The sequence below is a fragment of the Anarrhichthys ocellatus genome, unplaced genomic scaffold (genome assembly GCF_004355925.1).
Source record: "Anarrhichthys ocellatus isolate YVR2014 unplaced genomic scaffold, GSC_Weel_1.0 scaffold13, whole genome shotgun sequence".
Classification (NCBI taxonomy): Eukaryota; Metazoa; Chordata; class Actinopteri; order Perciformes; family Anarhichadidae; genus Anarrhichthys; species Anarrhichthys ocellatus.
The window spans coordinates 8744250-8769895 of NW_022280043.1; the positions used below are offsets into that span (position 1 = coordinate 8744250).

Here is a 25646-nt window from a genome sequence, read left to right on the forward strand (position 1 = left end):
CACTTATTCATTACATCAAGAGAGACAACTACTGATAGTTTTAAGGGGTGGTCTAAAATTGAGGTAAAACAGAAAACATCTACAGTGAAGCGTGACACGACAACATGTGATTAACTTCATAAGACTTGGATGGGTAATCAAGCATGATCACTGACATCAGAACATCTGTGCTACATCACTGCTGGTCGCAGCTTCCCAAACGCTCGGCTTCACTCCACGTTCGTAGGTCCGAACAGCTTCATACAACAGTGGGGGTGGGGGGGGTTCTCAGAGTCCGCATAAATCCCTCCGCAGCAACAGCACCCGAAGGTCTGCAAGCACGACTACGAACACTGGATCAAACTCAAAACAGATGTTAGTACCCCTGAACGTAAAATAAAAGACAAAGATATAAATGCACCAAGTGAAAATGTGTGACGTAAATTAAGGCCAAATATTATAACACTAAATGTTTGAATATCCAGCGAACAGTGTCAGTGAGATATTGGATTAAAACAAGCACCGTAAACACAAGTACCATGTTCGAAAGAGAAACAAGATTGCTTTGTTGATTAAATTTAGGACTAGAGGCCCAGCATGTCTCAAAGGTAGCTTTAAAGACAGTCATTAAAAGAGGAAAACAGTCTGACAAGTAACAATGATATTGTCTGACACTAAAACAGTCCAGACCTTTGGTAATGCATAGTTCTTTCCTGAATGTCTGAATGACTATCAACCACAAAACTCCACCATCTCTCAGATTGCAGCTGTTCCGATCCCGTCTAAAAGAATACAGAGCGATGATGATTAAAAACGAATGGCTCTTATATTTCTGCTCAGACGATCTCCGTTTGTGGTTACAGCAATAGCAGTTTTGGCTTGTTTGGTGTCTGAACCAAAGAGATAACTTAGGGCGGAGCAGTGAGGCAGCGCTATCTCTACTGAGTGAGGGCGGCCACGCAGCCCGACCCCTCCCTATCCGGTCTGCTGTGTCAAGGCAGGAAGGGTTCGTCCTCCTCCTCGTCGTCTGCGCTGGGGCCGGGGTCGCTCAGGCACCTCGTCCGCTTCTGCTGATCTCGGCCTCCGTCCGCCTCGCCCGGCTTGTTGGCTCCACTCGGCTTCATCATCAGGCCCTGGTCCTCCTCCTCCTGCTGCTGCTTCTTCTTCTTCTGCTGCTGCTGCTTGCTGAACTCATCCATCAGGTTGACGGAGTCCGGAGACTGTGGAGAGGCCAGGTCTACCTGGATGGTCGGCACGCCGCCCGACTCCGGCTTCATGCTGTAGGCTTGTGGGTCTGCAATATCAGGGAATTAGCTTTACCGAGGCTTTAAAAAAAAAGGGATTGAATTTCATTCCTTCATTCCATCAGCGTGCATAAACGTACGATGTACAAGGGGAGGAGAATTAAGGTCAACAAATATTAAGGTCAATGAAGCTACAATCACGGCACAAACTCGAGGCTGCAAGACCTTTTTCAGATATTTCACGACACGACAAAAACAACGAGTCACAATGATTTATGATGCAACACATGCGGGAAATAATTCCCCTTTCAGCTAAAACTTATGATGAGAAACACAAGCTGAAAATCAAACACACATCATGCTCGACTCTTAATCAGGTCTTTGTTTCTTGGCTAAAATAAATCATCGGCGTTTGGCCTCATGTCATGAGATCCCCTCGTTAGTGATGAGCGATTAATGAGCGTTAACGAGCAACACAACCGACACATGCACGTTAGGATCGCTGCCGGGTCATCACAACTCAGACAGGAATCTTCTCTACACTCACTACATACCTGGACTGCTTTTGTTTCCTTTCTGCTGCTGAGCAGGTTTGAAATCAGTGCCTCTGCCTAAAATGAAACCACACACTGGTTTACATGCCGGCTGCCACATGCAAACGTATTTCCCTCAGCGGGGAAATATCTGCGGCTGCAGGCGTGAACAGTAGCAGTGCTTTCTACAGTGTTTATTGTTTCCGTGAGAGACCTAACGGAAGATAATGTCTCATCACCGTGGGTGCCATCGGTGGCGTAGTGAATTTCCTCCGATTGTTTTTACGCGGTACAGTTTCAGTATGATGGTGTGTTTGCGCTCGGCTGTGTTTACCTGAGGCCAGTCTGGCTCTACACATGGTCGGGGAGTCAGGCGGAGCAGCGGGCACCGTCAGGTAGTTATTCATGTCTTTTATCTGGGAACACACAGGCACGGTGTTTGTTCATGGGATGATTTAAGGTTTACATGTAAACAGGAAGTACACACACACTCTGCTTCATCCAATTGTTTGTAGTGCAGCAGTTCGGTAAGTCACTATTCATTCAAATGACGTGCTGCTTGGGTAGTGTCTGTAGAAATGGTCTCGAGTCTACGGCGGCTTCGAGCACATTCAATTTACCCCAAAACAGGAGTCCATTCTCATTATGTAATTACAGGCTGGTGAAACAGGAAGTTAGTGGTCGGGCCACTCAACCGTGCCAATAAATCACACATGAATTTATGTCGAGAAAATGTTTTCAGGAGACTGAAGGTGGACTTTAATTCGAACACAAATCATAAATTTGGCAAATCATTTAACTGCTGGTGGCCCGGTATGAAATGAGAAAAGCTGTTCATCTGTTGCTTGTATTTTTTGGAGTCTTCTGTGTTTTCTGCTTTTTGTTTCGTGCTTTATAACGTCAACTTTGTTATACACCAGATTACGTAACAGACACACTGCTACGGTATCACAAAATGTCTTCTTCAGCGTTGGCTTATCAACAGAATGTGAAAGGTGACGAGGTGTCAGTAAAATGTGATAATGCAGACAGCTGGCTCAGACTGATTCTTGATTTAAGAGGAGTTGCCCTGGCGCAGACTGATAATCGTACCTTCTTCTCCAGCTCAATCATCTTTTGCGTCTTGATAACGAATTCACCGAAGCCATCCTCGTACGGATCCGCCACCAGAGTATGTCTGTTGTAGGAGCGCAGCTGAGAGAGACAAGACACATAAAACAACTCGGTTTAAGAGGACAAACACAAGTTGAAGTACATGAAAGAGGGAAGGTTTTCTTCATCTCTAAGACCTGCAGACCTTTACTCAGATCATGATGACCACAAGGGAAAAATCAATGACAAGTGCATTTATGTATTCCAAAAAAAATCAAAGTCAGTATTATGATCAATGTATGAGCGGAGCTACTGATTGAATTCTAACTCTGTCACAATCAATACCCTACACTGTAGTCTAATACCGCTTTGTTTATCAGTGCAAATCAATATGAAAAGTGATGTGCTCTGAACTCCCGGTAATACAATCAACGCATCTTTAGCGGATCTCGTCGTTGACGCGGCGGTGTTACCCGCTGCCGTGTCCTCTGCAGGTTACTCCTCAGGATCTTCCTGATCTCCTCCTCTCGGCCTTTAGGCAGCTGGGACAGAGCTTTCTCTGCGGGCTTGGCAGGAGGAGGCTTCTTGGGCTGGATGTTCCTGAGAAATATGCAGAAAAAGAGTCAGGGCTATCATAGTCTGTGTGACAGACGCGTTGTCTGTCATGAGCGCTTGTGTCGGGACACATGACAAACTGTCGTGATGATAATTTCGTTATTTCCTCCTGGTATGCGATGACTACTTGGTACTGCAGATGTGAAATGAATGAGACCTGTGCAGGTGCTCACATTAGGTTTTGTGATGATAACCGAAGACTCCTCGCCCACTTGGGGCATTACAACACGACAGAGCAGGTGATGATGACAGTGCTGCTTGTGTAATACTGGCTACAAAACAACGAACACGTCAGTGCTCGTCAGAGAACCAGCAACCTTCCAATCATCAGGCAGCCTCTCCACCCTGAAACCCACCATGACGTCTCTGGAGGAAATCAGTAATGTTGTGCACTCTTCCTTAAAAATACTGTTTCTAACTATGAAAAAAGAATAAAAACTCATGAAGTCAAGCTGATGAACATAGTAGAGCATTTAGCAGCTAAAGAGCTAAAGAGCTTAAGGAGTTGGTTGAGACCAAACAGAGCTAAAAGAGAGGGATTATTGGTGTTATATGTCCATGTTTGGACACAAACATGGCTGCTGCATGTGTAATTAAGGAACTATTTGCTTACAAGCTTTGCCAAATCAATTTAAAAAGGTGATGACTTTGGAATATTGTGTTCTGCTGCCCCCAAGTGGCTAAAACAATATTTCAAGTTTAAGGACTTAAATTTGGGAGTGTTTGGTTGAGTGTGGTAACTGAAGACAGAACGAGTGAATACTCCTACTTACTGCATGGAAACGGTTGAAGGTATAGAAGCTGGCAGCTTGACTCCCCCTCCGCTCTCCACCAGCTCAATGGCCTGTTTCATCTCCATCTTGTGGTAGAAGGCGATGAGCTGTGGCTCTCTGGAGCGTTCGCCGGCAATCAGGCACTTCTTCACGTACTTCTTGTTGAAGCGGTTCAGTCTGGAAGGAGGAAATGAGTTACGGATGAAAACAGAGACACGGGACAAAGACAGCCGTGGGAGTACGAAGAGGAGAGGGAGAGATGTGAGAGGTTTGACACAGGGTGCACGTTAGAGGAAAAGGACATTTTATAGCCAAAGTTACTGTGTCTTCTCTCAAGGGTTAAATCTATTAGCTGATTAGGACAGAAAAACAACCAATGACCATTTCGACGATGGATATATAAAAAAAGCAAAAGTACACCTCTCTCAGTGAAATATATATATTATTAATGATTCTCAGATGATCACAAAAGTTAAGACTGTTAAGTTCATACTTGTCCTTCCAGTGATGGTGTCCATAGTGTCCACAAATGTCCTCGATTCCAGTTAGTAGGTGGTCAAGGAACTGGGGATAAAAAGAGGCAAACAAAAAGAGGCTGAATCGGGCTTTTCAATATGACCCTCTGCCTTCTCTGTTGAGCGTTTTAATGTGTTGGAAAAGACACTTTATTCAGAGGCATGATATTTTTGTACCTTACTATCTAATAAACACGACTTTCTAGGGGTCCATGTTATATGCTGGAGTACATACATGTCATTTAGAGCAATTTAATTGGTCAAGGAAAGATACTTTGCCATTTTTTCAATGTCTTAAGTACTTGGAGAAACTATAATTTATGATCAACAGTGTTATTAACTGTGATTACATGAATACTCCACTGCAGACGTCATTCAGCTGCATCTCACACCTTTTTGCTTCACCTGCAGTTACTGCTCCTCAAAAACCAGCAGCAGCAGCCGGGTGACTGATGGGACCGTGTGTGTGTGTGTGTGTGTGTGTGTGTGTGTGTGTGTCGTGGCAGCACGCCTGCTCAGAGAACCAGAGACATGAACCGATGCATTTGTTGCTCAGAGTGCAGTCGGCCGCAGGTCGCCCCTGGTGCTCTGATGACAGGCGGCGTAGCTATGGGAACAAGTCATTAAGCAGAGCCACAGAATGTACTTCTGCTTTGTCAGAAGAGACCGATTTATGTACAGACTGCCCAGCACTGCGTGGGTGGTGGTGAAAAATAAATTTTAAAAAAGTGGCGACAGTATGAAAGGTTTCTCTAGATCCCCGAGGGTGAGAGATCACAGCGATACGTTATGATAAATCTCTTCTGGTTACACCAATACTGGGTCATAGATGTATCCTCTCTTCTAGCATCGAGCACTGGTGACTTACCGCAAAGCCCCAGAGAGAAACTGTGAGTGTGAGTGTGTGTGTGTGTGCATATCTGAGCTGTATTAATAGCTTTGAAACACTCTTGTGGAGCATGGTGGTCACTCACTCACGGGTGTGTTTGAGTACCAGAAACTGTGGATACAAGACGCTGTGTGTGTGTGTGTGTGTGTGTGTGTGTGTGTGAGAGTTATATTTAACTAGACGGTCATTTTTCTAATCTTTGGATTGAGATTCACTGCGCTGTACAAGTACACTGTACAGGTACAATATATGCGATGAAGTACCAGCACACAGCCAGTAGGTGGAAGCAGCGTTCCAGAAATGGCCTTAACAGTACAGTAACAGAACATCACTGTGACGACTTTGACAGTCGTGTAGTGTGATTTTTGTCTTCACTGGAAAAAGGACGTCACATCTTACATAAATACAACTGAAAGGAATGTATAATAGTATCACACTCATTCATTGTTGTGAGGCACCAACCTTTCAAACCGTTTCATTTAATTTATCCACTGCATACCCAAAGGGTCAGGGTTATTAATATGTATGAACCATCAAGTCCTCAGCTTCTGATCAAGAAGGCTGAAGGTGAAAGGTCTCACCTGGGTGTGGATTTCTTCATTAATCGTCCGCTTGGCCTCCTGTTTCTTCTTCACTGCCAGAAGCTCCACAAGGGGCTTGATGGTCATGCCCTGCAAGAGGGATGAGAGGAACACAGCATTATTCATTATTCACCTCCTGACCTCAACTAAAGATAGAAGCAGCCTTGTATCGACGACTCCGCGCTACGCAAGAATGAAATGAGAAGGTTCAAAACCTGGTATCTGTAATGTTTTATCATCTTTCAGTGTGTCAGGCTAATTTGAACACATAAACCTTCATACTCTGATAACTGATATTGGTCACACTTCCCAAATTTTGCAACGGATGATTAACAAACACATCAGGTCGTCGCACAACCTTTCACAAAACCCCCTCCTGTTGTTTCCTTAAGTCTCTCACCACTTTAGAGAGTGACGACATGCGGAATGTTACAGATTTCAGCTTTAAAGATCTAAATCTGCTAAATCCATGCCCTAATCGCATTATTACAGTTCAAAACAAGAGCATTTTGTGTTTCCATTGTTCCCCGGATATTCTTTGAAGTATACAAGTGGTTAAAAGTAAGGCAGAGAGATGCTTCGTGCAGGAACACATTCAGCTAAAGACAAATCCTGAACTGCTAAAATGTTGCTGTTCGTTACAGACAGAGAGTGATGCAGTTTCAATCACAGTAAAACAAAGTGCTTTCTTCATATCAGTAAGTTGTTGGCAAAAGGTTCTGACTGATTATAATCTCAGGAGAAATGTTATCATAGAGTCTGGGCCTAGTAGTTGAATCGTTTTTGCTGCCACTGTGTCAAGTGGCCATGTGAGGAACTGCAGGTTTTGGCACTTTCGCGTTGGCTTCATTTCTCAGCACTGCTGGTGGCCGCTGGGGGGGGGGGGGGAAATGTGATTGTAAACACACTCAAATGATAAGTGCAGACATCATCAACAACTACAGTAATTTAGTGTGTACACAGTGTGTGTTCGTTCCTGTGTAAAATGGTTGGAAAGCAGCAAATGGTGCGTTTCCAACCATGCATCTTATGTTGATAAGCAAACAACTCAGAGGAAAAGAGTTTGTTTTGGATCTTTTCATCTAACGTTCTGGCACCAAAACTGTTTTTTACTTTTACTTTGATTTTAGAAACCAAACCTAACTCCATTGTTGTTTTACTATAAATGGTTCATTTCTGGTCAGCTGTCAGCATGATTGAGTAAAGTACACTGCCACAACAGAATGGCTCGAGAAATTAAAAATCAAGCATCAGTCTAATGTTCGGCTACTACTTGAGGATAACCAGTAGTGTGTGTGTGTGTGTGTGTGTGTGTGTGTGTGCTCGTGCCTGTCTGCACCTAAAAGCTCCAGCGTATCATTCTGCTTCTTAAAGAGATTAAGCTGACCATCTGGTTAACTGTAGTGGCCTAAAGTGGATGACTGAAGGTCCCCGCTCTTTAACAATATCCAGTCATGCTATCAGGCATGCATGCAGAGGAACCTACACTTTTCCCAACTGGTTATACTGTAATAAAGTATTCTGCGAAGTAAAGTAATCCAACAAAAGAAAGGAAATACCATCCATCAGGATACTCAACGTTTATTATACATTACTTGTAAATTGTCATATAGATAATAATTACTCTGATAAAGATCTCCACTTCAGACCACCTAGGCTTACTCTCTTCCAAATAAAAAGACAACCCCACTCTCACAGAGTCATACTTTTAAATAACTCCACATGGCAGGTGAAAGGGGCCTCTCCCCTCACACTGCACAGAGCTGAATCCAGCAGCATGAATAAAACATGTTTCTGATCTCGCCTCTGAGGAGAGACTCCATGTCTTCAGGGTTCTATTTTAGCGGCCTCCATTCTGGATCCAAACCACAGCCAAGAACGTTCCTACAGTATCACCAGGGGACAGGTTTATCTGACAGGACAGGGCAGATGCATTCAATGTATGGAGTCACTGCCCGTTTGTCTTCATCTCGCCTTTGTGTAATGCGTTTGATTGGTATGTGTATGTGGACAGCAGGAGTGTGTGTCTACATAAACCACATGTTGTGTTCCTTCTGCATGTGTTTTAGATCTGATTCACTGATTAGCCCACCTGGCTGCCTCACGTCGTACTTTAAAGGAGAAACTGAAATCACATTTTCCCAAACCAGCTGGAGCCGTTTACTCCAAGACCAAAAAAATCAAGAACGTCTGACCGCTTGATGCAACATCGAATGGATCTTTTTTTTTCTAGGAATGCAAATCCACGAGCCTTTGAAGTTCAAACCTCATTATTACCAGTAAGATTAATGAGATTCACAGCGTCTAATTGAACGCTTGCAAATAAAACGCTTGTTCTGAGATGGATTGGTTTTGTCAGTGGACCCATCAGTGGGAATTCAAAACAGTGATGTAATCTAAAACTGAAAAGCTAGACTTACTGGGAAAATATAATACACAAAAAGGGAATTTTAGAGCACCTGAGAGGACCAACAGTAATGTTTTCACTCTAAGTTAAGCTCCACAGCATCTCTTTGCATTGTGCATTGACTGTGGTCATGATAACATCCCATTACGAGGCTAACACACGACGAAAGTCTGTTGAAAACAAACCAGGACGACCTAAACCGAGTGCTCTTGCCTGAACAAAGACCGTGAAGAAGATTTCGGTGATGATGGCAGTAAGGAACATCTCTCTCATGGGAAATAGCTCCTCCTTAAGCAGGAAGCCAAGAGAGAAGGCGATGGCGCCTCGCAGGCCACCGTAGGCCACAATGAACTGGTCCTTGGTCGTCAGCTTGACGATGCGGAACTTGTTGATCACGTAGGTCAGACCCACCACACCTGGGGAGGACAACGTAATGAGAACGCAAGGTTTGTGACTTTGTGTGCGTGTAATAGACGTTCAGTTAATACGATAACAATAAAGTATTTCCATACGATTTTTCAATGTGCTTTTCCCCATCTTTCACGCAGCCATTGTTATCATTATTACAATTATGAAAGCCAGCTTACTAAGACTTGATATACCATGATCATCGCAGTTATAATCCCATCTGCTTTTGCCCCAAATATCATGCGTGGTAATGCAACCTCTTTAAATCTTACTTTGGAAATGATTACCGCAAAAGATATGTGAACGACCTAAAACCTGCAAAAACATCGGAATGGCTCTTTAACTGACAGGAGAAGAACCACTTGAACTGTTCTCCGTCACAAGATCTGGTCTCATGTGATGCCAGTAACACGCGCAGGATTACTGATTGCAACAGTCACAGACAGCATATTTGTATTTGGAACGTTTGGTCAAAGCCTCATCAGCTCTTAAGGCTGAGAATGTCACACGGAGAACTCAGTATTGCTCGCCTCATCGTTCTTTCACTTTGCGTATCTCTCTCTCTCTCTCCAACGACACTCATAACTCTAGTATGACAAATCAGGAACAGAAGGACTTGTGACAGCCTGAAGTCCACCCGGAAATCCTCGGCGGTGTTCCGTCTCACACACTGACAGCTGTGTGATGAAACATGATGGAGACAGTTCCTTGTTCCCCTTTTTTTGAGTAAAAGGACTTTTTTTAAGCACATTGACATCCTTTGTGTGTAAACTACAGCTCACTTCAAAGTGCACTATAATACGTGTATCTCTTTGGAAGATGTATAAATACAAAGCAACTTATTCTTGTTGCGCTTCTTGATTTGCATTTAAGCCCAGTTGATGACAAACTGGTTAAATCAAAAGCACTTCAAGATGAAATATAAAGTGAATGTTTCATTAAAGATTCATCGATAAAAGCCAACCGCATCGTCAAAGAGATCTTGCATGAATTAACCCCAAATAACTGACAATATAACTAACTAACAACACTTCCTCTGTTGCAGGTTAACTGTTTCCTCTTCATGCAATATTGATACACACCCCAGCATGGCACCACCACATTTACTTCAAGTTGTGAGAATCACTGCAGCTGACCTATGACCCGTGACACCAGACACAGAATGATGGTGACGGTGACAAAGGTCCAGTTCCAGGAGTGATTTCCGTCCACCGTGGCCACACCCAGAAAGATGAAGATTAGTGTCTCGCTGACGCTGCTCCACATTTTCAGGAAGTACTTGATGGTGGTGTGGGACTTGTGGGATATGTTGGCCTCCACATAGGGCCGCATCACCGCTCCGCAAGATATTAACCTGGAAGGAGAAGAGGCAGCAGTTTGTCAAATGAGATACATATATATATGCACCATTACGAAACATATTTTCATAGATTCCATGTTTCCAAATTTGTGGTAAATGCTGGATGTCATCGAAAATTAAACACACAATGAAGCAAAGCACAAATAATAAATGTTAGAAATGTTAAAGGAAACCCTAACTTAAGGAGAAGGGGTGGTTTTACGTGAGTCATGAGCAACAGAGTTCCAAACAGATTTTGTAAACATGTGACACCAACAAAGATGTCTCCCTCCCTGTATGGTGGTCACTTCCCTATTCCATTCTGGTTTGAAGCAATGTTTCTATGTCAAAGGCCATGAAGGCCAGAAATGAACGCCAACCATGTCCCATAAGCCTCAGCGGCTACTCAACATTCACCCTCATTCCACCTCCTCCTCCATGTAAACGTTGGTTTGGTTCTCAAGGCTTTAGGGAACGATGAAAGGAATCCACACAGGGAGCGTTTCGCCTTTTCATTATGAACCGAGGAGCAAGGAGACAGCCAGAGGATTTGAAAGAGATTGTCCTTGAAGCTACGCATCCTTCGGCCCCGCGACTCAGTACATCATCCCCTCCTGTCTGCAACATCAATAACACCCAGCACCTCAAACAGGAAATAGATTGAAAAATACCTGAGGAGCAGATGAGAAACGGCACCTCAGGGAATGTTGGGATGCCAATAAATTAAGGCTTGGTTTAGGAGACGTTGGATCAGATCAATTCATGATACTGCTGGTTATACGGAGCACAATCTGCCAAGACGTACAGTTGAGATACTGTCAGGGCAATGACTGAAATAGGTTTACCCTGCAGTGGCAAGGTTGTACATCGACCATGACATCTCATCACTGAGGGAAGATCCACATAATACAAACATGTGACGCAAGAGGGACGTCCCTGACACAGCTGGAGTATTTCACAGATTCCAGAGAGCGTACATGACACACTGGATACTGAATTTGTAAATGCAGAACCTGTATGAAGCAGCTCACACACTAGACGGAGGCGCCAGAACTGTCAGTCTTAAGGATTCTAGGACGAACCATGCTGACAATCCATGGTCTCGCTGTTCTAACAGGCTTTAAAAGACGTCTACTGAAAGCATGCGCTACATATACAAAAGAGAGTAATTAGGATTTGTCCAATTTTTTAAAGAAAATTGGTAAAAACAGAAAATGATTAACATTAAAAGTTAAAATGACGCTCGAGTTGTACAGAAATCAAACATTGAATTTATACAGTACATTCTGAAAATGTGTAAATCTATATGACTTACGCCATGATGCCAGAGAGGTGGAACATCTCAGCTGACAGGTAGGCCATGTAGCTGTACACAAAGACAAACAGTGGCTCTATGACACGCGTGTGGGAGGTGAAGCGTGAGGTGAAGGCGGTCAGGAACCCATAGATAGCTCCCACTAGAACGCCCCCCAACGAGACCACCAGGAAGGAGACGACTCCAAGGAAACAGTCCAATAGCGTCACGGTGCCGGCACCCGTGTACTCCTCAAACAGGTGGTATAACACCTAGGAGAAAAGGAGTATGATACATAATATTAGAAAGAAAGGATGATAAAAAAGTTAAGTGTATCTTATACAGCTGTATTGATTCTAAAATCCCAAAACAAAGGTAAAAGATAATAGATTGGTTATTTATTTTTATTACATCTTCAGGTTCTTACTTACTGAATATGTAGAAACTGAGCACATCCTATAACTGCTTTGCAAGGGAAAACACAACCGCTAATTTTCTTCTTGTGCCAAATTAATTGAAAAATACTTTATATTCTGTACCAAGCATTTAGTAAGCATCTCACTATGTAACACAGCATTCACTTACACAAGTGTTGCGATAGCGGATGTCAAAAACACAGGTCGTTGAAGCTAAAGTTGGTTCCTTGGATAGCTATGATGCTGAAGTAACTTTATACTGAGGATGGTGCTGTTGCTGATGCGCTGTTAGCTGGGGATTATCGGGTAGTGACAGGGTAGCCGACAGACCACGATCTGTGTGTTGACAGGTTAAGTCCAACTGTGTGGTTTTACAAATTAATACATTTAACACACAACCTGATCTGGTGATAACACCCAGGGACTTTTTAGCTGCTTCCCAGACTGCTGAGCTAAACAACACTTTTAATTTACAAATGACTTGATGATGCTCTTCATAAGGAGACAATGTTAATGTTTCTCTGGTCACCGGTTTACATCTCGGCATATGTATGTGTAACAATAAAGCAAATAGAAGCACGAAAGTCTCCTAGCAGCACACATTTCCTTTTTTTGGTCACTCACCACAGTGACGGCGTCGTTGAGCAGTGATTCACCGAACACCAGGATGTGCAACAGTTCGTTGATGTGGATCTCCTCAAACACGGCGAGCACAGCGACGGGATCCACAGCGGAGATGATGGAGCCGAACAGCAGACAGGGCAGGAGCTCTATCGAGTTGAGGACGGACGGATTGCCAGGCTGGATCTGGCACACGGCGTACAGCACACCTCCGACGAAGAAGGCGTTCCACAAGGTCCCCACGACGGCGAACATCAGGATGGTGCCCAGGTTCTCCATGAAGGGACGGATGGGCAGGAAGTAGCCGGCATCCAGGATGATGGGCGGCAGCAGGCAGAGGAAGAACGAGTTGGAGTCCAGCACTGGGGGGACCTCTTCTCCGGCTAGTTTGATGAGCCCCCCCACGATCAGACCCACCACGATCAGCAGGCAGCTCTCCGGCACAATACCGGACAGACGAGGAATCAGGTGGAACCCTGGGGACGTGGATGGACATGCAGTGGCATGGAGGAAGACAAAGAACAGGAAGGAGGGAGTGATTTACCGGGAAATTGGAATTGTTCACAAGAAGTTTTAAGAACCGAATACACAACTTTACTAGAGCAATCAGCTGTGACATACCACACCTCATACCAGTACTAGCACCATCCTGGCAACAGATTCTACCTTCTGTCGAACTCTCAGGTAAGAAAGAGCTGTTCTTAGGAAATACAGAGGAAACACACTTCTACTTCTAGTGTAGGCTGTGACGACACATCAAGGCTTTCCTGCACGCCTTTGCTTATTTCGACTACTACCTATCTGTAACAGAAAACTGTTAAAGAACTTATGTTCTCACCATGTGATTGACATAAAAATACATTGGTGTCTCCAGTCTTGAAGGTGTATAGTTTAGGAAAAGAACATGAGAAGTGTACTGTATGCTGCGGAGATACTGGTGAGACACACAGCCAACACAAAGGCCTTGGGGAACTCTTAAAAAGGAAAAAAATGGAAATAATATGCAAAACATTAATTGTCAAAAGATGTCACATGACAAGTCAGCAAGTCATTGGCTGCCAAGAGACCACATTCAGGAGATGATGAGACTAGTAAAAACGTGCTGCCAGTGACACAAAAGGAGAATCTTTCAACTTCTATTTGTCTTCTTGTTTACATACTAATCCAGTTTTGGAGGAGTCCCACGTAAATGAAATAACCTTCTGCAATGATGTGCTATTGCTTGAGGCCGCTTGGCTCACATGTCACAGCACAAGCAGCTCTGTGTGGAAACCCGAGACATTGTTAATGTGGATGTCTTTACAAGCAATAAGACAAAAGCTGTTTGACTTTAAATAAGCTGGCCCAACACGGGTAACTAGTTAGCCGATACGGGACCAAATGTACCGTCACCCCTGAGCTGCCGTGACGTCTCACATGAAACTATAATCACAGACAAGGCTACATACACAGTGAGGTGACGGGACAACTGCAGCCTGCGCTTAAATAGTAAACAAAAGAAGCTGAAGACTTCAAAGAGAGAGCCTGCATCGCATAGTGAGAAGTTCTTCCCCAGCTATATTTACTGTACACTACAGCAGCACACGGACATGAGACATTCCAGCTGGCAATGTATCAGTAAACCGCATGCTGCATTAACACGGACACACAAACAGAGAAATAAAGCTACATGCTCACAGACAGGCTAAACAATCTTATGCAAAGAATTAAATAGATATGAAACGTATGCTAGAAGCTCACGTGAGCATTACATGCTCCAAAAGGATGAAATGCCCTCAGGAATGACACAATAAGACCTGTAGTTTGTAAGTACGTCTATATTAGAGACAGAAACAGAGGGATTGACGTGTTAATTGAGCCATGTCAGCAAGTTGTTCCTCACATCCGCCCGAAGCTGCAGCCGTTCGTGGATGAACAGAATTTGAACCCATTGGGTGTTGGGATCAAAGCACACACGTTAAACTATCAATAAGCACCACAGCTACATAGTACAACAGTGGAGGGGGCAGTGACAGCAGCACCATCTGGCACAGCAGCCACAGGGCATGTTCCCTCCTGTTTGCTTACATATGTAGAATGCGGATGGTGGAGCAGCTGATGAACGTACTATCATATTGCATTGTTATGCAATAGGCAGGCGGCAACCTCTGTGTGTGAGAAGTGAAGCCAATGCGGACGTGCCTTAGAAGAAACTTGCATTCTTTCTAATAGCCAGCAGGGTTATCCTCTGGTTGCAAAAAGACGTCCACTCGTATAGAAGTATATACTTGATTTGTTACCTCAGTAAACATTGTGAACATGAGTTTACAGTCTCAATCGCTAGTATCAAGTCCTCTTCAATACAGCATGATGCTCATTTAGTAAATTATGGTCTCGTTTAGAGTGAAATAGATAAAGCGGGGTATGCTTTAGGGGGTGGCTACCTTGTGATCGACAGGTCGCTACGACGGTGTTGTTCGATCTGGGAGTTTTACGTGTTTTTCGTCTTACAACTTTAGCCCTTTCACAGTGTGTTTTCAGTTCATTGTAACTTTTTTTGGTTGCTTAAAACTGTCTTATTCAGCATTCAGTTGTACTTAGCTCCACCCTCTCGTGTCACACCTGGTAGCGTCAGAAATTCTCTGTAATAATACAAGGCATCTGAGGTAGGGGGAGGGGCGTTCATACTTGAAGACAACATTATTACTGTTTCGGCATGCAAGCTCAACAAGTGCATGCCTGTGGATTGTGCAGCTGCATCCAGCTGTAACTCTGGAGCTTTGAGGAAAGATAGTGAGGGAGTCTTTGTCTTTAAGTCTAAGGAGACCTCATTTCCCCCACAGCGAGACGCCAGAGACTGAGTGCTCATCTCTTTTCGATGCACTGAAATGGAAAACTGAAAACCGCCCACAACTCCACAGAGGCTTCGCAGCCAGGTGGGTTAACAAAGATGTTCTGTGAAAACGGCTTGAAGCACAGTAAACAGAAATCTTACGTGGATCCCCTCTGAAGGCTTATGTGGCGAGCAGGATGTAAATTCCACAGCTAGTTCCGAGACCATCGACGGCACAATGTCTCTTCAGAAGAAAGCATCAACCTGCTGACTGGAGGCTTCAAAACGAAAGCTCAATTAGCACCATTAAATTAGCACATTATAGTTCACAACATCTCGTCTCCCTATGGACACCGCTACATGATTAATAAGCTGTGTCTAAGTGTCTGAGACTCCAACACCGCAGAGGTCTCCGTTCAGTGTGGGGGACACCAGATCTCATAAGTGGGCCTGCACAGCTCCAGTCAGCTAATTGGTTCCCGGTTGACCAGAACAGATTACAGTGACAGGCCTTCCACAGAATGTATGCTCATGTTTTACATAATTCTGCAGGTATTTGCTTTATTACATATGGATGTAAAGAATTGCAAAGGATTCAGAGATTCCCCTCTTAGTAATTTAAATGTAGCAACACCTCATGTATGCGCATGAGATATGCTGAACCTTATGCATTTAGCATTATCTTTAATGGAAGACAAGCACGTTCACCTGTTGCAACCTGATGGGGCAGCAGACGTCAATGCTTACAACAAGGTGTTATGAGATCGCAAACAAAGAGCATTTACTTCTACTAGCCGGGCCTTCTGCTCTACATTTCTCAGAACACATATTGCTTATGTTTGCAAATGGTTGCACTGCTGTTCACAGGGAAAATAAACATCCTCTGTAAACAGCTGGATAAAAGTTAGAGCCACGACTGAAAGAAACTGAAGTCCAGGAAGACAGCAACTTACCAATATTATCTAAGAAATGATAAGGCGGCAAACTCCGGGTCCAATGCAGAAGTACCTTAAACTCCCATTCTTTCTAATAGTCAGCAGTGTGCTGTAGTTGCAAGGAGAAGTCAGATTGTATTGAAGTCTATGAGAACATGTCCCTACTTCTAACTTGATTTATGACCTCAGTAAACATTGGAGACATTAGTTTATGGTCTAAACCGCTAGTCTATGAAACCTCATGGTGTATTTTAATCCTCATAATTGAGTTCTAATATGGTACAACATGTGGTTTACAACTTAGGATATTTGACTATAAACACAGGCTATTTTTCCAGAGTCCCATGATTCCTTGTGTTAAGTGACCTTCTAAATGACATTAAGTAATGGACCTCAGCCAGAGTACTTTTAGCTCCCAGCTTTCACTCCCTGAGTCATGAGCCATGAATAGGCCACACCAAACTGGAATTTTAAGTTGAATCAGGCAATTAAAGATAACCGGTATATAAAGCCTGTGATCATCTTTTAAAAAAATGGTACCAACACACCATCTTAAGTTCTGTTGGGGTGTTTCTGCCAAGGGTTCCATTCAAATTGTACTACGCATCATCATCCATATCGAAGCAATGCCTCACAAGTCTCATATTTCAAAATAAGATTAATCCTAAATCAGTCACAACTGATTAATCCTAAATCAGTCTCACCTCAGCAAAAGCTGTGGAATAAAACCCAGCAGCTCACAGAGGAACATCTTTTCACTCTCAAGGGTAGAAAATACCCGACCTGATTGAATGGCCGTGGCCTGCAGTGAAATCCATTTACACAAATCCTTTAATCAAAAGAAGGGCAGTGAAGTCCTCGAGGGAAGAGCAAACAGGTCGTGACTGGATGGACTTAAACGTATTAATGCAGCCAACACTGGATCCCAGAAGGACCCATTCTAAATGAACCATTATCATTCATGGGTGACCAGGAGGGACACGTGAAGACAACCAGGAAGAGAATGAGACAAAAAGCCCTTTCGGCTTCAATGCTGATCCTTCTAAATACCATCAACACATACAGGACCCAGGACAAAAGGCTCAGCGGAGCAGGACCCAAATGTCCAAGTGGTGACAGTTCACACAGTCTTAAATGTCTCCAGCGTGAGTCCAATTATGGCCTTCAGTGCTCATCAGTGAAGAGCCATGCCGCAGGAGATAAGATAAGTGAAAACAAGGGCTTATGAACTTCAAAGAACTGGTAAGGGGACTCAAAGATTTTTATGCCAGAGTCTTAAGATAACTACAAGATCAGACGGTTCACTGGCTTCTTGTCAATAATGGCAGCCGCTGTGTCCTTGCTCCACTAACCCCCCCCTGAGAGTGCCTTTATGCAGCAACGTTATTGAAAACCAGTAAAGGGTAACAGCCCTCTCATTTCTGCATGTGTACCCAGTGTCAGCAGAGCCAGGTACTCGCTACACAGGACCATTCCCAAAGCCAGGAACTGTGTCCTGTTGCCAGGTGACTAATTGTACACTGCCCGCAAACCAAATCTGCTGGACTAAGCAAGCACAAAAGAGAGAAAACATTTAAACAGTTGCTTTGTTGAAGGAGGTGATTGATGATACGTTTGATTCTTTTTCCTAGAAATCGAGATGTTGGACCGGCTGGCCGGCGTTCCAACACCGTGATGCGTAGATCACAGGAAGGTCATGATGCACATTTATTTCAGAGTACAAACTAAGCTTTCGTGAGTCATGGTTTGATTGTTTGATGCAGATCATTGTGCTCCTCGAGTTGCTTGTGCAAGACCAGTGTTGGTTTAAATTATTAATAAGGGCCTGCTGCTGCTGGTGTATTTCAATATGATCCCTGATGCCATATCTGCACAACAATACCGGCTCACATGGGTGAGTCCTCTCGTGGTGATGATTCTGAGCAACAGAAAGGTTTGATGGTCCTTACTATATTCACAAGCACATCTTAATCTACAACTACTGAATGGAGTAGAATTCAGTAACGGTGTCAAATGTCGGTTACAGGCAATACTGTACAAAGGTCTCCTCGTGATGATGTTTAGTTAGCCTGGTGTAGAAACATTTAAAGATTTTGCATTAGAGGGAAACAAAAGTAAAAACACTGTACTCCCAGTAGATCCACCTTTATAAGGTTGTCTTGAGACCGACGGGAAATAGTCTTGTTTCATGGGAACGACAGTATTTCAGATAAGACCGTTATTTCTACGATGCTAAAGAGACCGAGCCAGCGGCCTGCCAATGAAACAGATAACTGTGTGTCAACTGCAACCACTAATTGCTCGAACGTCCTTCACCTATGACACCTAAAATGATGATTACCATTTGCAAACCGGTGACGCATGCACAGAATAGAGAAGCATTAAACCAAATCAATATTCATTATTGCTTTAGAAGCTAGTTACCTAAATTACATTAAGTATATATTGATTTAAGTGTAGGGCAAAGACATCTATTTCTAAGATTAAGGGCATGTACTTTTGTTCTTTCTTTAAGAAAACGTCTGTGCGAAGCCACAACCTAAATAACACATTGAAGATAAGATGTGTAGAGCTCGTGACACATTTACTCCAGCTTTACCAAGGGTGTGGTTTTTAATGGTGTACCTGGAATCTTTCCCACGCCGGCTTTATTGATAAGGACAATATTATGGCCCTCATCTCTAAATGGGTTTGCCAAATGCTGTAATGTAGGACTCCACAACAACAAATGTAAGCATGTTGGTTGATTCTAGTGCACTGCTTCAAATTCATCAACAAAATGTTGATGAATTACATAGTAACTGTAGCAGGAGGGACTAGGAGGGACACATATTGTCACAGGGGGTTTATTGGTCAACCCAGTGGTTCTGATAATGTCTCTCTCCTTCTTTATCATCAACTGTTTACTATAGATAATGCAATCCTTTAAGGAACGGGCAGGTCTCTTAGTGAACCATTTACTCGACACATACAAGCTAAACAATGGCAGCATTCATGGAACAGAGTTAATCAAGAGATTGTGGGTCTTAGAAGACTAAACCTCTGTGCAGTTTAAAACAACAAAAAAATAGATTAACGATCAGAGAGTCGTTTCTGGTAATTACAAGACAAAAACAACCTGCAGGTTTGCAGCTCCTCAACGATTATTAAAACAAGTGACAAAATCTGGCAGTGTTTTTTCGCCCCCACACACAAAAATCCAGATATTGAAAAAAATAAGAAATGAAGTCACAGGAAAGAGAAAAACAAACAACAAAAGGAAAAAAGAATTCTAACATAATTCAGAAAAATACAACAAGAAGCACACAAGATGGGCAGAAGAACTAACTAATAAGTATAGTATAGTGTCCAATAAAAACAAATAAATATATGAAAAACAGCAGTGTTCAACGCTGATGGATAATCACTCTCTGTCTTCTGAATTGAATATGTGCAATATCTTACTAAATAACATTGACGATGGACACTCAGTTTTACTCCTAAACCTGGAGTGAGGGTATTCTTTTGCATTTCTCCTCATGTCACTTCCTACTGTCTAAATAAATGGAATATCTTGTGACTTCTTAGGTACTTCTACTTAATATATGTGCTTGAATAGATTCCACTTTTAGACAAATGCAGTAAGTATAGCATACACAGTATTTGTCATTTTTGTGCTTGGCCTATAATTACAACTGATAATAATAAACAAAGCTTGCATTGATAACAAGCAGTTCAATCCTTTATTTGCACCGCTAAAACATTCTCAACAACCACGGTGATAAAACTGCTGAGAACGTGCTCATGACAATAAATCACTGCATAAGCATAGAATCGTCTGGCTGGTATTGTATCGTTTATCTGATGCAACACTCTCCATAAAAGTTGCTAGCAATTAAATTCGTATTGAGCAGATTCACAACAGAGCATCACAAATTAAATAGATAATACTTTTCATTTCACTTTGGCTATTTAGCCGATGCTCACTCTCTTTTGCCCCACTCCTCCTACTCATAGGAATGAAGGTTCAGGTAGCAGGTCCAACTTCTACTACAAGAAACAAACATTTACTCAGAAACTGTGTGTGTGTGTGAGGCTGTGTGAGGCTTTCCTGGCACGCCACACTGAAGTAACACACACCCTCTCTTCAAAGTGTTTGACCAGTTTTGAATTGTAAATGGCAGGCGAGACTAACGGGACTTGTAAGACATGTTATGCGGAGCTTCGCTTAAATGACGGGGCAACACTGGAACAAAGCAACTTCACAGCAACAAGAGGTAATTACCACAGAGGTGTGTCCAACATTCATGTTTTACTCGTGTGAACACTATCAGATCTGACCAAACCGAAAGGTCAATATGAAAGTCGGGAACCCGGTGGACGTTTGATGAGGCTATGAACTATAAAAGCATTACATTCTGCCACACTGTACTATGTAAGGCTTGTTTATGAGTTTCTTTTTACCGATTACTTTCACAAAATTACATTGGGACAAGGTCATTGAGATAATGGCTGAGCTTGTTCGCATTAATTCATCCTGGTTATACCCGAGCAGACCTTTCAAACACAACCCTCTCCTAAACACAGAGGATCACCTTATGAGGACTGTGTAGCAGGTTTTTCAGTGCTAATTACAGCCTCTTAGTCAAAGGCTGATAAAGCATTGTTATTTATGAGTGGTACTAGTCTGTAGGCTAATTATACAGGAGCCCAAACAGAAGATGTCTCATAAATATAAGGACCTTGCCACTGTCAGGGCGTATTCCCTTCTAAAGAACATCCCCTGGGTTTTGATTTATATGAAAAGCTTCTGCACCGGGTTTAATCAAATTCATACAAGTATTCAGAAATAAGGACAGAAAGGCACCAGGCACAGTGACAGGGCTGCTAAAGCGATATATGGAGTGTGTGGGTGTGCTTTTAGGCTTGTAAGATATGTACCAGACACTGTGCCAAGGCTGAGCAATGTATAGCAGCCACTCTGAATTACCCACTGCCCATTTTCAGTCATCCTGGGATAATCAGAGGCTTAAGGTCACTGCTGTCAGCGCACACACTCGTCCCGTCTCGCTCCCTCTTTCTCAGTATCCAAATCTCTCGTTTTCCCTCCATGCCCTTGAGCTGCGCCCGAACAGAGAGCCACCCGAGCCAGGACGGTCCCGCTCTGCCTGTCCCCACCTCCCGGGAGACACCGGGCTCCTCGCCCAGACAGTGAGGCGGTATATCCTCCCCTGGCTACCGGCTGGTGCTCAGTCAGGCCCCTGATGTCACCGGCAACTGACAAGCTGCTGGCTCTCGGACAAAGATAGCCAGGGGGACAATGCAGCGTTTTGTGGAAAGCACAATGCGAGGAGGTATTGTTGACAGTATAGAAAGAAAGATTAAAGAAATAAGAGCAACAAGAGTGGCAACAAACAGTGAGGAAACACTGAAGCAACAGAGGAAAGTGAAGAGCTGGACAGAAGTCTCTCAGTGTGTATCCGAGCTGGGAACAATCGTGACAATTCTCTTTTGAGACATCCTTTATGACAATGCCTCGGGGCTTCTGGCTCACAATAGCGTAGCAGGAACTTCCACTGTCTTGAAAAAAATGTGCTAAATAGTTGCTGTCCAACGTCCAGACCGCTGCACCAAGGTGCTTAGTCATCACTGTATCAAGGAGTAAGGACAGCACAAGCAAAGAGACTCTCCCCACACGAGGCTGACGGATCTGAAGAGTAATCTGCGTCACCAGCAGTATAGATTCGCCCAACGAGTCTCCAACTAAATTGCGCTATTCTGGTCCGACTTGCTGTGTCAGCATACCAGTGTCACGCAGAATGCAGGGCCAGACATTATCTTATAACTGTAAAGTGACAGGTTTGCGCTTTCTGTCAAACACTGCAAGCCCATTAAAAGATGTGTTGTGACATGTAACGTTAACATGTGCGATTTATAGATATCTGCTGGATTTATCTGAACAGTCTTCTCTTGATTTTGATTTAAATACCTTTCTGATAAAAAAAAAAAACAGACTCTACCTTAATTTGATATGCAGGCATATTGTGCACAACTAGCTGCAAATGTGCCAACTTACCCGCAATGACTACTACACCTTTGGCCAACCCCGATAACCTAGCCCTGAGCCTGAGCTAGCGTTTCCTGGATAAGATGCACTTAAACCGCACTACAGGCAACATTCACACGATACTCACCTAGTTTCATCAACGAGGCCAGCAGCACCCATAGCGAGATTTCAAAGGGAGTGGATACGTGATGGTAGTCGAGGCTGAGCACAGGGAAAGCCTTTTTAGTATAGTTATAGCTTTGCACCGCCACTTTGTGGTTGTCCACATTTCCCGGTTGGTTGGTATTCGGGGAGCTGGCCGCTCCGAGGGGAAGCAACACCAAAACAACCAGCAGGAGCAGCCCCCGCTCCGGTAGACTCTTCCCCATACCGGGAAGAGTGTGTGAACCTGTCCTCGAAGGCATGGTGTCGAAGAAACGACACACACACAAAAAAAAAAGGAGAAATGAGACACTAAAAGTCAGCTTGTAAGCCAAGCGAGTTCGAGGAAGTTGAATACAACTTTGTAATGTTACGTTAGCGTTAGTTAGCCCGCTTCACCGACAGCCAGGTAAACAGTCCCGGCGACGCAGGCCGTTGAGAGAAAGCAGGAAACGCCAAGATGCTTGAAAGAGTTATTGGACAGACAACTGTGCTGTTTTTACAACGTTGTTTCACACGTTCCAGTGTCAGTGACTTTACAACGTTGTTTCACACGTTCCAGTGTCAGTGACTTATCAATGTCCTCCTTGGAGACAGATGTCGTTGATGCTGGAGGCAAGCGAGAGACAGCGGCATCCCATCCACGCCTCCTCTTCTTCTTCTTCTTCTTCTTCCCTCCGACTGCCCGAGAAGAAACGCGTCCGTGAGGCGGCGGCGGTGCTCGGATACTGACCTTGAAGAGAAGAAGCCACACTGCTGCCACATTGCATTTTGCCCGTGCGCACCTATGTCTCTTTCAACTTTTTGATATCAATGTCCGCGTAATAGCGTCCGGCTTTTCCACCCGTGTTCCCCAGGATGACAAGGACCTTGGTCGGGGGCTCAGCCCAGAGGGAGGATAAGGGAGAGCGGGGGAAGACTTGGGGTGTGCTCCGCCTCTGCTACAGAGGCTCGTCCCGGGTTGATGTGAAGGCAGGAGGCGAGTGCTCCTGTCTGCGGTGGTGTTTAGCTCCATACAACCTTCAAAACGCACACCCTTTCGCGGAGGATTGGAGTGGAAGGGGGAGGGAGGAGGGAGGAGGGGGGACGGCCGACTATAGTGACACCTATAGGAATGGAGGTTTAAGGTGTCTGGTGAGGAAGACAAATAATAGCATCTCCATAACTGCTGAAACTATTTCCTCCGTTTTAGGCGGCACATCTGTTCCTTTGTCAATGTCAGTAGTCTGATACTGTTTTAATCTCATGTGGATGCTGCTTGTTAGCTTTCACAGGGATGTCAGAGGTCAGGGTCAATTATAGCCCACAGCCCAGAGAGCATAGTCGTTTTTACCACACTGAAAACCTGAATACATACTGTAGATGCTCGCTTTAACATTGTCCCCTTACAACCATTAGTGTGACTGCTCTGCTGAAAAGGTTAACACGGTTGTCAGATGTTAGAAATTATAGATATGTTGCCTGCGGACACCAAATCGCTCCATGATCTGAATACTTATTAAGCATGATGTGACCAAGCATTACAAGCAGTGATATTCAAAAATGTCTTGTCAGAGGAGTGAGGGTGCATACATTTGCAGAAATTGACTTGGAATATATAAATGGCGATACATTTCCTTTAATGACATTATGTTTGCCTATAGGGCCCTGAGAGCAGGTTCAATATATTGCTCAAAGACACTTAAGTAGACCACACGGAAGCTATATTGAACCAATATATTTAAGGATAGTCATACTAACCAGATTACTGTCTTCTGTTTTTTGTTCCTGGTGTGTAGCTGTGGGTGTGGCCTTGGAAACTATGACTCAACTAGTGAATACTAGTGAATCTCCAATCACACCTTTCAGATTTAGTAACACGTGATTCCCCTTATTACAAAATCATTGAAGTGACACCAGGCTTATCAAACCAGCACAAATTCTTTATTTGGACATTTTATTGAGAAAATGTATAGCAGATTAATTGGTAATGAAGATAGCTAATTCTGATTTTTATGAATCCAAACAACCCATTTGTCTCTAGTGTGATCTAACATGAAATTACAGTAATAACTGTTGAGAAGTGTTTTGCACTTATGTATTCTGCCCCAACAATTAGGACCACGAAGAGACACATTGATTATAGTTTTGTGCTCAAATAGCAGCTTTCTGGACTTTTAGAGAAGAGACTGGCCAGTGAAGGCAAAACTATAAAGTCACTAATTGCTCTGAGGCAAAACTTCTGAGCACATATGAATTAGGTCATGTCTAGTCTCTCACAATGATCTTGAGGGGAGACATTAATAAGGTATGGTCGGTGTTGATAACAGTGTCCTGCACACCACACATACATTTAAAACACCGTCATAGAGTTCAGGCGACAAACTGTCTGTGCTGTTTTTCTGTCTCTATCTATGTCTTTATCACTCTTTATGGCTGAAAGGTTGTTTTATGTTTTACAGCCTCTTATAATCTGTTGGGGCCTAATAGTTACCGCCACAGTAAGATAAGGCATCGTCATCACAGAAAGACCGCTGATCTGTAGTCACCACTATCTCCTGTGGTGGATGCAGACAGACACGGTCCTCCTCTGATAGACAAGTCCTGTTTCATTTGACATATTAAATGTATGTAATATACTGGTATTCCCATTAGTATACAAGAACATGACATACTTTATGGTTTTATATAATAACAACAGGAAATAATGCAAGATATCTTAAGCGGTCAAGCTGCAACTTCACTGAAAATTAAACACTAAAAGAAAGAAAGTATTCCCCCTAATGATTAAATACCTGTGATTTTCTCAGGTCTTCTTAGATTCAGATTCAGGGTCCTGGTATTGTGGATTCTGGCTGCCACCAGCCGCTTCTTTTTATGTGACTTAATCTTTTCATTTCACTTTTGACTGACCGCTGTGTTAAAGTGTCTTTGACCTTTGGTTCTCGTTCCTGTGTACTCAGCAAATGAAACCCGAATATACACTTCAACACTTCCTGCTAGGTTATAGCCATTTTGCTGACCCAC

The 25646-nt window shown here is 43.5% G+C and overlaps 1 protein-coding gene across 4 annotated transcripts; it reads right to left on the reverse strand.

The window, feature by feature from the left end:
- Positions 1–432: 432 nt before the first annotated feature.
- slc9a1a (solute carrier family 9 member A1a) lies at positions 433–23682 on the reverse strand. 4 transcript variants are annotated; one of them, XM_031852893.1, is made up of 13 exons: positions 22627–23682; positions 12710–13182; positions 11691–11941; positions 10173–10390; positions 8842–9044; positions 6222–6311; positions 4730–4800; positions 4237–4413; positions 3322–3448; positions 2849–2950; positions 2091–2172; positions 1778–1834; positions 433–1273 (listed from the first exon to the last, which is right to left on the reverse strand). In XM_031852893.1, the coding sequence occupies exons 1-13, from the start codon at positions 22901–22903 to the stop codon at positions 972–974; spliced, it is 2430 nt and encodes an 809-aa protein (XP_031708753.1). In that variant the 5' UTR covers positions 22904–23682; the 3' UTR covers positions 433–971. The 4 variants fall into 4 exon arrangements, with proteins under 4 accessions (XP_031708753.1, XP_031708754.1, XP_031708755.1 ...); XM_031852895.1 differs by having other exon boundaries at positions 1181–1304; XM_031852894.1 differs by lacking the exon at positions 1778–1834.
- Between the last annotated feature and the right edge of the window lie 1964 nt (positions 23683–25646).

Excerpts from the sequence above, each read along its gene's own strand:
- slc9a1a (XM_031852893.1), bottom strand. The coding sequence starts at position 22,903 with ATGCCTTCGAGGACAGGTTCACACACTCTTCCCGGTATGGGGAAGAGT. Across the intron at positions 13,183-22,626 it reads GGCCTCGTTGATGAAACTAG|GGTTCCACCTGATTCCTCGT; the intron begins GTGAGTATCGTG and ends CCACGTCCCCAG. Across the intron at positions 4,801-6,221 it reads ATGAAGAAATCCACACCCAG|TTCCTTGACCACCTACTAAC; the intron begins GTGAGACCTTTC and ends TTTTATCCCCAG.